Consider the following 15618-nt stretch of genomic DNA (forward strand, 5'->3'; position numbering starts at 1 on the left):
CATTTATATTATATAAATATGTAAATTTATATAAGCATATAAATTGCATATTTATATGAACATAAATCTATATAAAGAAGCACAAATTATGTATATTATGTCTAAATATATTTATATATTACATATAAAATAAATATAAACATAAAAGAAAAAACATTATAAAGCAACCACTTGGTAAATTCAAAGTTCTCCAAGGATTGTTTCCTTACTTTTTTATTTAATTTTGGTTTTAGAGACAGGATTACTCTGTGTAGCCCTGGCTGGCCTCGAACTCACAGAGATCCACTTGCCTCTGCCTCCTGAGTGCTGGGATTAAAGATGTGTGCCACTACTGCCAGCCCCAGATCCATTTCTTATGCCCAGTGACAATTTGCCTTTGGTCTTCTGGCATCCAGAATTATGAGAGAATAAATTTCAGTTTTTTTTTAAGATTTTATTTATTTTGTATACAGTCTTCTGCCTGCGTGCCAGCAGAGGGCACCAGATCTTATTCAAGGTGGTTGTGAGCCACTATGTGGTTGCCCGGAATTGAACTCAGGACCTCTGGAAGAATAGTCAGTGCTCTTAACCGCTGAGCCATCTCTCCAGCCCAAACATTTATTTATTTATTTTTATTACATATACAGTGTTCTGCCTGCATGTTTGCCTATACGCCAGAAGAGGGCACCAGATCTCATGATTGATGGTTGTGAGCCACCATGTGGTTGCTGGGAATTGAACTCAGGACCTCTGGAAGAGCAGCCAGTGCTCTTAACCTCTGAGCCATCTCTCCAGCCCTAATTTCAGTTGTTTTAGGCACTTAGTCTAAGGTGGACTATTATATCAACCTCTGAAGACTAATGCAACAGGATTTGAGATAGCCAATTCTGCCAAGAGCTGTGGAGTAGCCCCGTATCAACAGGTTGTCTAGGCTTGCGTTCATGACAGAAATGAACCCTCATATGTGAGTAATACTGGTGATGTTAGTTTTGACTGGAAACAGGAACCCACGAAATCCTGGAGAACACTGACCATTCCCCAGCTTATTATAGAAAAGATAAGCTGGTTGTTTGTAGTAAATAAAAATACTGAGGAAGGAGGCAGTGCCCTGCTCCAGAGCTTTCCCCAGGAGGCTCTATGAGAGAGTGCATTTGGTTTTAATGCAAGGAAGTCTTTATTGAAGTAGGAGCAGGGAAATAAGGCCTGGACCCTCTGGCTACCCAGTGGATCCAAAAGTTAGATGGCTCAAGGTGAAGCAGGGTCAAGAGACAGGACTGGGAAGGGATACAGCTGTCAGATGGTAATGTTGTCTTCGTACAGCGACAGCAGCAGCAGGACGGTCCAGCCGCCCAGAAGACCCACATTGTGCAGCAGAAAAAGAAGCCAGGGTCGCTTGTCTCGCACATTCATCATCGCTGGGAGCTGAGTAAGAAGTTGGGCCCCAGTTCAGTAGCCAGCTACGTGGACGCCCCTCCCCCCCGTTGGTTCCCCACCCTGGCATAGGCTCTCCACGATCCTAACCATGTCACAAAGTGCCACATAAAGGAAGAGGCCAGTGGCTACCGCCAGAATCCAAGCCTCGCCCTCCTCCCCTACTCCAACTGCCAGAGCTACGTAGAGGCCAATGAATGCTGTGAGTGCCGAGGCCAGGTTCAGCAAAAGTGCATGCTTCACAGTCAGTCCAGCATGCAGCAGAGCAGCAAAGTCCCCTAGGACAGAACAAGTCATAGTAAGAGCTCTGCCCGCTCACATGTCAGGTACAGCCCACCAGACCAGTACACCCACATCCCAGACAGACACACCCATTCAAAGGCCAGTCCAGCTCCAGTCCCCCTCCCACCTCCCGCAACCCATTCTACCTCTCGCCACGCCCACCAATGACCTGGCACTCCCTTGAGAGATCTTGTTCCTTCTATGGTCTGGCTCATCTCCAGGAGAGATCACTCCCACTAAGCCCCGCCCATTCAAGCCACACCCCACCGCTCACCCAGTTCATGGGGCAGCTCATGGCAGAAGACTGCCAAAGAGGTGGCCAGCCCAGTCTTCCACGAGGATGCAAAGGCTGCGCCCACTGCGAGCCCATCAGCGAAATTGTGCACAGCATCACCCAGCGTGATCAGATAAGGCAGGAGCCTCAGTTCTGCGGGCACATCAGGTGTGGGTCCTGTAGGTCAGGTCCTGCATATCTGCTTAAGGGCAAACCCCAGATCCACAGCCCCCAGGATCTTTCTCAGGCCTCACCTGACTTCAGTCTCCGGGACTCCGGGTTCAATAGTTCTGGGCTCTCCTCTGTCACCTGGGGGAAGTGAGAACGAACCCTGGCTCAAGTAGATAACTGAAGGGCTCTAGATAGGGTAGGACTCACCACTTACCAAATCTGAGCGGGAGCTCTCGTGGGGCTGTTTGGACTGCCGGAGCTCGCTGGGTGCCAGCTGCAGTGACACTCCATGGCTGTGTCCACCGTGGCTGAAAGGCCCATCCTTTTCAGGATCCTGTGGAAAAACTGTTCAGAGCTTATCAAGCCCTCACCCACCCCACCTCCTGGCCCCCAGAGCCTGACCTGGTCCCTGGGCAATAGAAGGTTGAATAAGTTCTCAAAGAGGAAAAAGATGTAGAGGCCTCCAAGAACAGCCAGCAGGCGCCAGGTGGACTGTGCACCAATGCCCACCTCCTCATGGGAGTGGCCTTCCCCACTGTGTGTGTGCAGTCCCAGCACCTGAGGAGGAAGGGGCTACTCACTGGGGACTTCAGGGCCACAAGGGGTTGGGGCTGGGGCTAGGAAAGGGGCAGGAAGGGAGGTGAGGACCCTATTGAATGAGGACTGACCTTGGGTGTCAGGTGCAGAAGGGCGTCGCCGGTGAGTGCCCCCACAGCCAGGCTTAGAAAGGTCTGCATGATGTAGTGGGTGGCTGTGCTGCATTTGGTACAAGTCAGCAGCAGAAGGCCGAACACAGCACAGAGGCAGATGACCAGTGTAGCCAGAGAGCCATACAGATACTCTGTGGGTGAAACTACACTGAGAGCCCCTGGCTTCCTAAAGAGGTACCCAAGTCCAGCCCAGGAGAGTAAGTGCCCAACAGGTCTGTGGGCTGTCATGTGGGGGCCAGGTGTCCATTTACACTGGCTCTGTTGCCCCCCAATCCACTATCCTTCCCTCCCTTACTGGTTTTGCATCCTTCATTGCCCACTCCCTGGTCCCCCATGGAGCCCAATGATATGAGGCCAGCATCCAGGGACTGGGCCAGCCAGGCACACCTTGGGGTAGGCACTCACTCTCTGCTTGGCTAAGCTGGTCTTCAATATGGGCAGTGGGGTGGGGGTTGCAGGCCCCACTTAGCTGCTGCTGGACCAAGGCAGGGCTCAGTTGGGCCCAGGCCTGTGGGCTCACCCCAGCCTGTTCAGATAGCCCATACACAGCCATCACATCTTTGGCACTCAGGCACACCTGGAGGCATGGGGAGCAGGACAGGAGTCAGGTGTCTGAGCAGACCTGTGGAAAACCATCTTTCTCTAGAACTTCGTGAGTGGCTCACCGTGTCCCATACACTGGAGCTGCTGTTGTGGGTAGCATGGGGCTCAGAGTCTTGGTGGTTCACTTCCCTGTCCAGATGACTATGGTGATCGTGGTCTCTGTGATCCTCTCCACCCACCCCAAGGCGATGCATCAAAACCTCCAGTTCTGTCAGGAAGAACAGTCAATGTATAGTCTGTGTGCTCCAGCCTTGTCCCTTCCCCGAGGAGTAGAGGCTGAGAATCTCAGCCTGGGCCTCACCAGCCAGCGTGATATTGGGAGCCTCGCTATTGTGTTGCCGGAATACAAAATCCACAAAGTACTGAGGGCTAGGCAGGCCTTGGAAGCAGGACCCATTAATGACATGGTCCAGCAAGGCAGTCAGGACCAGGCCGGGGCTTCTGGAAGCTCCTGCTTCCTCAGCCTCCTCCAGCAGTTGGGGAACATCTACACAGTTCTGGAGAAGAAAATGGCCTCAGTGTCAACTTTTGCAGTCCATCCTAGCCCAGCCCACTGTATGGGTCTCCCATCAACCCCCCCACACCCGCAGCCTCCTCAGGTGACACCTCAGATTTCACCATGACATTAGCAGGCCACAACACCTCCTTATGCCATAGCCCTGCCCCAGCTAGTCACAGCCTTCACTCTGGCCTCTGACCTCCTCTGGGCTCCAGAGCTTTCCTGACCATTTCCCCAAAGAGTTCCCCAAGATCCCTGCAAGCCCCTGTCCCACTCAACAGTGAACACCCAGTTTTGATGCCCAGTACACTCCAGCCTCCCAAGTATCAACTCAGATGCCAAGGATGCTTCACTTGGGACGTTACCCCTGCTGGAGCAGCCCCCCCTCCCATGACACTTGGGTCCTTCTCAGTAACCCCAGCCAGTCCCCTCACCTCCTCCCCGGTGGGTTGGCTGGCAGCATGGGCCTCAATCTTCTGCAGTAGCTGGCTCAGACCCAAGGTCATGGCCTCTGGACTCTCCAGTAGGGTCAGGTAATGGTCCACATGGGAAGCCAAAAGGCCATCTTGGATGTCCTTACATGTTTCCTCGGGGTTGTTAAGGTAGAGGGCAGCAGCAGCACTGAAGTGGCTAATGTATCTGGACTCCAGGACTGGCTCTGGAGCAAGCCCTGGCTTGTCAGGTCTGCCTAGGGCCAAGACATCCTCCACAGACAGGCACTATGGGCAGACAGATAATCGGGGTCTGGGCTGGACTGGGCCCACCAGGCACAGGCAGGGAATGGACTCTATCAGCTCTCTTATGTCCTGTTCTGCTCCTTGTATGGTTAGCTTGACTAGGAGCCTACACAGAGGGGTCCCCAGCAGTCACTCCCCTATCCTGAAGAGGTGAGGGTGGGTGGTCCTGTAGTCACCACAAATTTGACAGCCTGGGAAAGGTAACTGTGTGTCCCAAGAGGGAGGCCAGGCATGTATAAGCCCCCAGGAGTGAAGAGAAGGCTCGGCTCCAGCCTGCAAATAGGTTCAGACACTAGCCTCCAGACCCGCCTCCTGGAGTTTGCCCAGCTCTCTTTGCTGCCTGACACAGGGTGGAGCGGGCAGGAAGGGGCCGGGGCTGGGGGACCCGTCGGGTGGGGCTGTTACCTTTCCACACGGCCCGTTGGTGCAGTGCACACGGGCCGCCAGCGTATTTAACAGGCCGCCCAGTGCCTTCCGATCCAGAGAACCCTGACCCGAGATGAGCAGGCTCAGCAGGCGATTGGGCTGGACCACTGCTGCTGTGACCACCAGCATGGCTAACAGGAGCCCCTGTGTGAGCCGGGCTGGGAACACCATGCCTCAGGCTCCCAAAATGCTCCTTGCTGTGGGGTGCTGTGTGGAGACCGCTGGCGTCTGGGCTGGCTGTAGACTGCTGGGGCTGCCTGGGGCCAGACTGGGGCTGGGCTCAACTTGCGTGGCCCTAGCTCCAGGACCTCTTCCAGGTATTTCCTGCACGGCCCTGTGATTGGCTGCTGGGTTAACCATTCCAGTGGCAGATCCTCCCCGAAAGCCAGGGGGCAAGGAGCTGCTGCCTCCTGGGGCTGGAGCTAGAGTTGGGTCCCTTTTCTTGGGTGAGTGGCTTGAGCATCCCCTCTCCTACCTGTCACACCCAGAACTGGCACGCAGAGCCTTCTCTGCTCCCTGAATAGCCAAGTCACCCCCTCCTATGACCTTGCCTTCGGAGCTCAAGCTAGGCGACAAGGAACAGATCTGCATGGACGTTACCAAGTCAAACATGGGTGTTCTGTTTGACATTTTCAGGAGAGCCCTTAGGGCTACCTCCACCCTTCCTCAACTGCCACTCGGCTCAGGTAGCTTAGACAAATCCCAAGTCTTACGGCCTGAGTGGGGGTGGGGTGGTGGTCTTGGATCCTGGGCCGTGGCCTCTGGGGCCAGCATGGGCTGTAATGGAGATTTCTGAACAGTACTTGCTGACTCATGTTCCCCACCCCCAGCCTTCAGGAGGAAAATCCTCAGGAAATGGGTAAAGCCCCAACCCAGACAAACAGGAAGAGAAGATGTGACCTTGGTCCTAGCCAACATCTGGCCAGCCTTTGGAGTCAGGTGGAGGTTGAGGCCCTTTTGTGGGCTCTAGACCTAAGTACAGGAAGAATGGGGTAGGGCTGGGGTTGCCAGCTCTGACCCTCCCCGATCGATCCCTCTAGCCTTTGACCTCAGAGCCTTATCTCTATCCAGGTGGCAAGCTGGAGGAGGGGTTGGGTCTCCCAGGAGCTGATAATCCCCAGGTCACAAAGCCTTCTGGCCTTCTTCAACCCGGGATCTTACCACACTGGACCCTAGCCCTCTGGGGTGTGGCGCCTAGATGACTCTGTCCTCTTAGTGTCTGTTCTGGAGGGTAGGGCAGGGTGGGGGAAAGAATCTGGCCGAGTGTCCTGAGCCCAGGGGTCAACTGTTTGGACCTGCTCCTCACACACACACACACACACACACACACACACACACACACACACACACCAATGATTCTTATGGCTAGGATCTCTACAATGTGGCTTCCAACCCTGGTCCTATGGTGGAACTATGGTTGGGAAGTTGGAGAGCCAGCATGAAGACAATGAAGAGAGAGTCCCACATGTAGCTCAGAAGATGCCATATACCCAAACTTTTCTGTTTCCACCGCTGGGCTGATAGGGCTAAGCCTGGGCTGGTTTCCTTCCCCTACAGATTGGCCGCCCTCTGTTCAAGTACTGTCAGCCTCTAGGAAGAAATCTTAGTGTTGACTTAGCAGTCCAGACCTGCCTGAGTCCTGGAAGGCCAGTACAGGCAACCCTCATGCTCGCATGTCATTGCCCCTCATGTATCTTTTCCAGCAAGCTCACTGCCTTTGCCATTGTTATTTTAAAAGGTATATAAACCAATGACTTGGGTAGATAAGATGGTTCACTGAATAAGGACACTTGCCACCAAGCCCGATGAACTGAATTCTACCCTTATGACTAAAGAAGAAATCCAACTGTGAATGTGGTCCTGTCACCTCTATGGTATGCCATAGTAATTGCTCCCTCAGGCAAATCAACAGCAAATAGTGAGACCAGCAATGGAGAACTGGTGTTACTACCTGCAAAAGTTCAGCTTTGGAAGATGAAGTGTAGAGAGGAACATAGTGTGGTGAGGTTAAAGCCACTAAACTGTGATCAAAAGGATTATAGTGGCAACTTCTATATTTTATCACAGCAAAAATTAAAATAGAGCAAAACAATTCTACTTGGCTATCAATTCCCTGTGACTATTGCAAGCATTAATCTGGCAGCTACTATAATAAAAAAAAAAAAGTGAAAACAGGGCTTCACAACACAAACCCCTAATCCCAACACTGGGGAGGCAGAGGCAGACAGATCTCTGTGAGTTAGAGACTAGCCTCATGTATACAGGTTCCAGGCCAGCCAGAGCTACAAAATGAGAAAATAAGGAAAGTAGCCTGCCTTTAATCCCAACACTAGGGAGGCAAAGGCAGGCAGGCCTCCGTGAGTTCGAGACCAGACAAGAGCTAGTTCCAAGACAGTCTCCAAAGCCACAGAGAAATCATGTGTTCGATTCCCAGCAACCACATAGTGGCTTACAATCATCTATAGTGAGATCTGGTGCCCTCTTCTGGCCAGCAGGTATACTTACAGGCAGAACACTGCATAATAAATCTTAAAAAAACAAAACCCAAAACACCCCCCAAAAAACGAGAACTGTGAATATAGCTAAGTGGTAAAGCATTTGCCTAGCAACATGCACAAGACCTTAGGTTTAATCTTTAACAACAAAAATGGTCTGTGTGGCGGGGGTGGGGGGTGGGAGGGTGTACTATTTGAAGGCAAGTGCTTCAATTAAACCCTGTCATAAGGTTGGCATTGGTAGTAAACACCAGCAATCTCAGCATTGAGGAAGTATAAGCAGGAAGATAACTTTAAATTCAAGGACAGCCATAGCTTTACCATAGCAAAACCGTGTTTCAAAAAAAAAAAAAAAAAAGGCTAGGCTTGCTGGTACACACCTTTAAAAATCCTAGCACTCAGGAGGCAGAGCAGAGGAAGGAGAATCTCTGTGAGTTTGAAGCCAGTCTGGTCTGGTCTAAACAAGTTTCTGGCCAGACAGAGCTACTTAGTGAGATCCTGTCTCAGAAAACAGTAGAAGTAGCTGGGGCAGTAGTGGCACAGGCCTTTAATACAGCACTCGGGAGGGCAGATTACATGCAGTGGATATCTGATATAGAAATGAATACTTTACATTGGTATAGATTTTGGTTTATTGATACAAATTTAATGTCAATTTTGTTATACTATATATTTTTATTCTTGCTTAAGGTATTATGTCTATGCAGCTCATTTAAAAATGTAATGTATACCCAGCACTTGGGAGGCAGAGGCAGGTAGATCTCTGTGAATTCAAGGCCAGCCAGGTCTACAGAGTGAGTTCCAAGACAGCCAAGGCTACACATAGAAACCCTATCTTGAAAAAACAAAATACAAAACAATAAAAATGTAAAGAAAAAAGTCTGGGTGGTGGTGGCGCATGCCTTTAATCCCAGCACTCAGGAGGCAGAGGCAGGTGGATCTCTGTGAGTTCCAGACCAGCCTGGTCTACAAGAGCTAGTTCCAGGACAGCCTCCAAAGCCACAGAGAAACCCTGTCTTGAAAAATCAAAGTAAATAAATAAATAAATAATAAAATAAAAAATGTAATATATACTTAAATACAAATTGATACTCATCTATAGTAGTCAAAATTATAGTCATGTTAGTTAGGTTTCTAGATATACACAGATGTATTTCAGATGGATAGGTAATGTTCAAACACTTCAAAGACCTAAAGAATATGGCATTTAAAATGTTTTAAGAACTAGAGCTGGAAAGATGGCTCAGAGGTTAAGAGTACTGACTGCACTTCCAGAGGTCCTGAGTTCAACTCCCAGCCACCATATGGTGGCTCACAACCATCTGTAATGAAATCTGGAGCTCTCTTCTGGCCTACAGGCATACATGCAGGCAAAAACCTGTGTACATTAAAAAACAAACAAACAAAAAACCAGGACTTTTCTCAGTGAGACAAGTCTGCTCCTGGAAGTACCAATTACTTCAAGAGGATGATGGGCATGGATGATGGGCATGGAAGAAACTACTTATGGGGTTTGTTTCCAATGTGGCAAGACTAGCCATTTGGACAAGAACCTTCTCTTTCCTGGACTGGTTGACTGTATGCTGTATAAACTGGACATGCAGGACCCACAGGGGAATGACTGCTGAACTTGAGAAAACAAGATGGGATGGTCCTTCAGGGTTCCTGCTTCACAGAAGAAACATTCTACAGGACACAGAAGAAAGTGACTGACAAACTGCCAGTACAGGCAGGACAGTTTCAAATGGCCTGCTTCACTGAGAAGTCTGTCAGACACTCTAGGCCTATAGGCTGAAGATGGATGTCCAGTGTTACAGAACTTTGGATGACTGTCCAGGCAGCCAGATGTCTGTCATTTCTAAAGTTTTGGAAGTTGCTCACAATGCACTTCCTGTTCATTTAGGTAATATTATATCCTTCTGGGTTCTTTGTTGCCTGGAGTTGAAGACAGATCGTTATAATTAAGGTTTTCTTTAGTTATGATAAAAGATAAATTAGAGGGGCGTTGGTGGTGCACACCTTTAATCCCAGCACTCGGGAGGCAGAGGCAGGTGGATCTCTGTGAGTTCGAGGCCAGCCTGGTCTCCAGAGTAACTGCCAGGATAGGCTCCATAGCTACACAGAGAAACCCTGTCTCGAAAAAAAAAAAAAGTTTTGGGCTGGAGAGATGGCTCAGAGGTTAAGAGCACTGACTGTTCTTCCAGAGGTCCTGAGTTCAATTCCCAGCAACCACATGGTGGTTCACAACCGCCTTGAATGAGATCTACATGCAGGTAGAAGACTGTATACATAATAAATAAAATCTTTAAAAAAAAGAAAAGATAAATTAGAAGCTGGGCAGTGGTGGTACACACCTTTAATCCTAGTACTCAGTAGACAGAGGCAGGAGGATCTCTATAAGTTAGAGGCCGGCCTGGTCTACAGAGCTAGTTCCAGGGCAGCTAGGACTGTTACACAGAGAAACCCTATCTCGAAAAAATAAAAACAAAAACAAAAAGATAGATTAGATATATAACTTTAGACTCATAAAGATAGGATAGATGATAGAGTATTTTCTTTAAATTTGCCACATACAAACAGACTAAATATAACTGTAATTCTTGATACTTGTTTTGTTATATATAATTTTACAGTGTTTAAGTTAGAACCATTTTTTTTACTTAATATTTATGAGCATTGGTGTGACAGAATCAGATCCCCTGGAACTGGAGTTACAGACAGTTGTAAGCTGCCATGTGGGTGCCAGGAATTGAACCCAGGTCCTCTGGAAGAGCAGTCAGTGCTCTTAACCTCTGAACTATCTCTCCAGCCCCCAAGTTAGAACCTTTTTAATTAGACAGAAAAAGGGTGATGATGTGGGATACCCCTATGTATGCTGTGAATATGTTTTATTATCATTGGTTAATAAGGAAGCTGACTTGGCCAATGGCCAAGCAGAATAGATCCAGGTGGGAAATCCAAACAGAGATGGGGAAAGAGAAAGAAGGAATCAGGGAATTGCCATGTAGCCGGAGTTAAGACACTAGAGCCTTACCAGTAAGCCATGGCCATGTTACAATACACAGATTAGTAGAAATGGGTTAATTTAAGTTGTAAGAGCTAGTTAATAATAAGCCGGAGCTAATAGAACAAACAATTTGTAATTAATATTAAGCCTCAGAATGGTTATTCATGAACTGATGGGTGGGAGAGAAACCTCCAGTTACAGATCTCTGAGTTTGAGGTCAGTCTGGTCTACAGAGGGAGTTCCAGGATAGCCAAGGCTACATAGAGAAACCCGGTCCCAAAAAAATCAAACCAAAAATAAACAAATAAATAAAAATCAAAAAACAAACAAACAAAAAAAGCCACCACAATGAACCGTGGAGGACTAAATGTCACATGGCAGGGTCATAGTGCCTAACCCAGCACAGTACAGTGCAGGTGGTGTGGTTTGTGGCCTGTGGTTTGGACTGATTTATGAAGCCTGCAAACTGCTTAGAGTTTTCAGGTGCCAATAGGAAGGCGGTGATGTTGTGCAAGAAGGAAGCAACCTAGGTTGCCAGATTCCAACCACATCTGGTCCGTGGCAGGTCTACATATTCCCAACTCGAGGAGCTGTGATAAGTCACCTTGCCCAGCTATCATCTCCTATGGAGGCAACTCTATGTGTGGGATGAGTAACAGGACCAGGACACCTTGTTAGTTTAGGGGCAGTGGCTTCAAGGGCTCTGTATCCCCCAGGAGGGTAGACAGATCACACAGGGCTGGCTCAGCATAGCTGTCCACAGTAGGACGGTCAGACAGATCTTTATTGGGGGTAACTTTCTGACAATATAGACATCTAGGACAGGGGAGTTGGGGCGGTACATCTCCATCAGTCTCACTCCCGCCTCGGTGAGGCTCACGCATGCAGGAAGCGGTTAAAGGCATTGTAAGCTGACTCCAGATCAAAGAGCATCTGGCGAACCTGGGAGTCGTCCAGCTCATCAGAGGCCGACATTCCACTCAGAGTCTGCAGCCTAGGGACACAGGCAAACAATTGTATGAATACTAGGACTATAATATCACCATGAGGCACCCCCTGTTCAAGAAAACCACTCACCATTGGCTGACTGTTTGGCGGCCCTCAAAGTCCGGGGGCAGGTGGCTCATCCGGTGCATGGTCTCCATTAGCTCCCGTAGGTCCGGCTGAATCTATAGATACAAGTGCCAGGATGAGGCCCTACCTATCTTGTTCTGTTCCCCTCTATCCAGGCCCAGGTTCGCTGCCCAATTCCTGTACCTCGTCCATGGCGCGGATCTCCAGACGCAGCTTATCCATTATTGTAATGAAGAGCTGGGTGGGGGGCATATGTATTAGACATCTCCTGTTCAGTTGGGGTGTAGAGACCCTTTGCAGCTAATAGGCCTGTCACAGGGCCAGGTTCTCACCCATTTTCCTCCCCATACCCTGTACTAGGGACTCTTTTCTGCCTGAGGGCTACACCGAAGACCTGCCTAAGTTGGTCTTCTGGGTCCACAGACATTCGGGATCACACTGAGAGTAGTGTGGGAATCTTGGGTACATTCCTGCACAACTCCCTCAATCTGTGGCCCTGCCAGAGTACACCCTGTGTATGTTCCCTTTCAGTCAGGTGAGGCTCAGGATCCATGGATGCTTCTCCCCACACTCAGAGTTGAGGTAAGCCCTCCCAGGTTACTGCTTAGCTCCAGAAACTCCATGTACACACACGCATGACTGACCCGGGCCAGTAGTCCCTTCTCCCTAAGCCCCACAGGGCCCTCCCAGGAGCTGTGGGACACACCGAAACTACATCTGCAATACAGCGGTTGAGATTGCCCTTGTCATCCTTGATAGTGATGGGTCGGTCTTCCTTGATCCTCTCCATGGCAAGTGGGCAGTCCAGCTGAGAAGAACAGACATGGGTTCTGGGCATCTCCTGGCCTCCAGGAAGTCAGGTATCATTCCCATACTCCACCACACTTTTCCTACAGGATGCAGGGAGGGACTGGCTTACTCACTCTGAACTTGCGGCAAAATTCATCAATGGAGCTGATCTCTGAGCCTTGAACCTGTCGAAAGGCAGCTTTGTATTGGACCAGGAGCCTGGAGCATGCTGCAGTGTACCTAGGGAGAGGACCAGTTGCTGCTGGAGACTGAGAACAGTCTAGCTGGGCTCATTGTGCTCTCCCTCAGCAAGTCTAGATGCAGAAGCTTTCATGGTAGGCTAGGAGGGATAAAGGCTTCCTAATGGGTCTGTACATGAAGGGAGCTCTGGACAAGAGCAGGGAGATTTGGTGAAACTCTCACAGGCAGTCTGTGAGGTGAGGGGTGACGGGGAACTCAGCACAAGAGCCCAGATGTCAGTGTGCTTGCCTTCGACCAAGGTGTCAGACCTCCCTCACCACTGACAGCCCCCAGTCCAGTCACACTGGCTATCATCTCTGAGCAAAGCACCAGCATCCATGCTAGCTACCTAGACTGCAGCGATACCTTAGACCATGCTGTCCCCAGGCTGCAGCTCACCTTCTGAGGTCAGAACCATACCCATCTTTACAGAATGTCCCTGGCTGATATGGCCCCGAAGCTGGTAGCCACCAGGAGCACCCTCATAGTGTGAGCTCAAGACCTACTGAACCCACAAGCTTCACAGAAGGGAGAGACATAGAGACATGCTTCTGAAGATTGGTGGCCATCAACAGCTAAAGCCACAGGCTTGCTTACTCATTAGGGGTGACACAGTCCTTGATGTATGCTTTCTCCAGTGCCTGCATTGTCTTCACCACCGCAAACAGCTCTGCCATGTTGTCATACCTAAGGCAAAGCCATCCATCAGGCTGCAGCTCCAAGGCAGGGGAGCCTCAGCATCTGGAACCAAAAGCAGCCACCTGCTGCTCTGCAGTTAGGACACAGGTCAGCCCACCTCTCACTCCATCCCTGGTGGACAATCCTCAGGAATTGTCTCCCTAGCCCGATCCCATGTCCTCCCCAACCATTGGTGTGGTGATGGGTTTGGAAGGAAACTGCTGGGCCTGCCATGGATGCTGGGTAATGTGCATGCGTGTATGCTGGTGGCAGCTCAGATATTTGACTTACTTCTCCCGCTCCCGAGCATTCTTGTACAACTTTACTTCCTGTTGGAAAAGTGGGCAAGTCAGTCTGCATCAATAGGTGGTTATAGAACCAGTGACAGCCACATGATGTTTGCAGCAGCCACGGCCAGTTAAGTATCTACTACTCACCTCATAAAGCTCCGGCTTGTTCCCAGGGGCTGCAACAGAGCAGGCAGCAGTTGACAGATGGTCACAAGACAACCCTGGGCAGTCCCATTTCAGTTACTTCCCTGAGAATGTCTCCCATGCCATGTCCTGGAGAGCTCCAAGGGAGCTACAGAATAGGGTTATAGCCTTATCTCCTACCAGCATTACCTCTAAGAGGCTGCAGACAGAATGCTGGGTTTAACACTCCACCTACAACAAGGTAGTCATACTTTCTTGATAGAACCATGATATGGTACAAATAAAAATCTGGCCGGGCGTTGGTGGCAAACGCCTTTAATCCCAGCAGAGGCAGAGGCAGGCTGATCTCTGTGAGTTCGAATCCAGCCTGGTCTACAGAGCGAGTGCCAGGACAGGCTCCAAAGCTACACAGAGAAACCCTGTCTCAAAAAACCAAAGGGGGGGAGGGGAGGGGAGAAACAGTCACATACTTCACAACCTACGGTTGGAAACCCACAGACACTCAGGATGCCAGGGGCTCTGACCACAATGAAATTCATGTCTACTCAGCAGGGTGCTGCTGGGTCCTCAGAATTCCACCATCAAATGGCTCTGGCACTAGGCACTCCCCAAGGCCTATGAGTGAGATGGAGGTGGCAGTGTGGTCCTTTCCCAACAGTCCTGCCATAGGGAAAGCCTGGGCCCCTCCATTTCCTTCTGGCTTGGGCTACACTCACCTCCAATGCCAGGTGTAGCCGGGATCCCGTGAAACATCCTGCAGGCCCTGGCAGCTACAGCACAGAGACCTGGGAAGCAAAGTCAACACTAATTCCAGGTGCCCCTTATACCTCAAGAACTGGGCTGGGGTGTGTGTGTCAGAGCCTTGTGAATAGCTTCCCTGCTCTCTATAGGAACAACACAGGAACTGTCATGGAGAAGCTGTTAACAATGAAAGAGAGGGTGCAGGTGCCAGGGGAGTGCTGTCTGGAAGCTTGGTGAAGGTAGGGAAGAGCAGCTGATAGAAGAATTGGGATAGCATCTTGAACTTGGAGGAAGGGTCCAGTGTTGCAACACCTTTCAATGGAAATGAACATGGAAGAACTAGGTGTCTAGGGCTCTGGGAGTGTGAGTGGAGGACCGTTTTACCCTAATTCTGTGGGAGCTACTGGAGGAATGAATAAAGGCAAGCTTGCAGTCTAGAAATGGTGGAAGCAGGGTCCACCAGGAAAGGTGCTCTCTAATAAGAAAGTTGATGTCAGTGGCTCAGCCAGCTAAAACTCGCCTCGAGATTTGAAATGGGCTGAAAAGAAAAGTTCAATGAAGGTAGGCAAACCGAGATGGAGTGGCTTGATGAAGAGCCTGAGCTACTGAGGTCCCAGGGGCTAGGAACAGCCAGCGGAGTCCCCAGAGGAAGATGGGCACCCTCACAGCCAGGGAGACCTGAGCTAGGAGCCCGTGGTGTCACCTGACAGCGCCCACCGCCTACTGAGACACGGACCGCGCGGCAAGGGCCGCTGAGCCCCAAAGGAAATGGGATCGGGACACTGAGCCCAAAGGGTTCCTTTGCTGTGGGACCCGGTGGCCGTAGCCGCTGCGTACCTGGGGCGTTTGGAGGCCCGGAGATGGCGACAGCAGCTCAGTGTACGCTTTTTCCGCCTGTGCCTGCCGGGAAGCCCGATCGGCAGCTCGGCGCTCACTCTCCCCACCTAAGCCTACGCACAGAGCAGGCCCAATCAGAGGGTCGGCGCTCGTCCTCTCGGCCTGGGCCTGCGCTCTGGGGCAGCAGCGCCTGTCAAGTCTCACGTCGTCC

The 15618-nt window shown here is 50.4% G+C and overlaps 2 protein-coding genes across 2 annotated transcripts; both read right to left on the reverse strand.

Moving 5' to 3' along the window:
• Window positions 1-1157: 1157 nt before the first annotated feature.
• On the reverse strand, window positions 1158-5283 carry Slc39a4 (solute carrier family 39 member 4). Its single transcript, XM_027404211.2, has 12 exons — window positions 5092-5283; window positions 4384-4668; window positions 3752-3947; window positions 3513-3658; window positions 3253-3424; window positions 2806-2978; window positions 2540-2695; window positions 2352-2471; window positions 2221-2275; window positions 1967-2119; window positions 1501-1688; window positions 1158-1401 (listed from the first exon to the last, which is right to left on the reverse strand). The coding sequence occupies exons 1-12, from the start codon at window positions 5281-5283 to the stop codon at window positions 1273-1275; spliced, it is 1965 nt and encodes a 654-aa protein (XP_027260012.1). The 3' UTR covers window positions 1158-1272.
• A 6075-nt stretch (window positions 5284-11358) lies between these two features.
• On the reverse strand, window positions 11359-15543 carry Vps28 (VPS28 subunit of ESCRT-I). Its single transcript, XM_027404287.2, has 10 exons — window positions 15408-15543; window positions 14546-14614; window positions 13833-13861; window positions 13687-13724; window positions 13315-13404; window positions 12612-12717; window positions 12395-12496; window positions 11872-11925; window positions 11692-11783; window positions 11359-11608 (listed from the first exon to the last, which is right to left on the reverse strand). The coding sequence occupies exons 2-10, from the start codon at window positions 14580-14582 to the stop codon at window positions 11491-11493; spliced, it is 666 nt and encodes a 221-aa protein (XP_027260088.1). The 5' UTR covers window positions 14583-14614; window positions 15408-15543; the 3' UTR covers window positions 11359-11490.
• Window positions 15544-15618: the final 75 nt, after the last annotated feature.

The sequence above is a fragment of the Cricetulus griseus genome, chromosome 2 (assembly GCF_003668045.3).
Source record: "Cricetulus griseus strain 17A/GY chromosome 2, alternate assembly CriGri-PICRH-1.0, whole genome shotgun sequence".
In the NCBI taxonomy this organism is placed as follows: domain Eukaryota; kingdom Metazoa; phylum Chordata; class Mammalia; order Rodentia; family Cricetidae; genus Cricetulus; species Cricetulus griseus.

Bases quoted from the DNA above. Each gene is read 5' to 3' on its own strand.
- Slc39a4 (XM_027404211.2), bottom strand. From the start codon at position 5,283: ATGGTGTTCCCAGCCCGGCTCACACAGGGGCTCCTGTTAGCCATGCTG. The intron at 2,696-2,805 runs GTCAGTCCTCAT...CTTCCTCCTCAG, and splicing joins TTCTGCACCTGACACCCAAG to GTGCTGGGACTGCACACACA. The intron at 2,472-2,539 runs GTCAGGCTCTGG...GTTTTTCCACAG, and splicing joins TTCTATTGCCCAGGGACCAG to GATCCTGAAAAGGATGGGCC.
- Vps28 (XM_027404287.2), bottom strand. From the start codon at position 14,582: ATGTTTCACGGGATCCCGGCTACACCTGGCATTGGAG. The intron at 12,497-12,611 runs GTGAGTAAGCCA...TGTTCTTCTCAG, and splicing joins AATTTTGCCGCAAGTTCAGA to CTGGACTGCCCACTTGCCAT. The intron at 11,609-11,691 runs GTGAGTGGTTTT...CTGTGTCCCTAG, and splicing joins CGCCAAACAGTCAGCCAATG to GCTGCAGACTCTGAGTGGAA.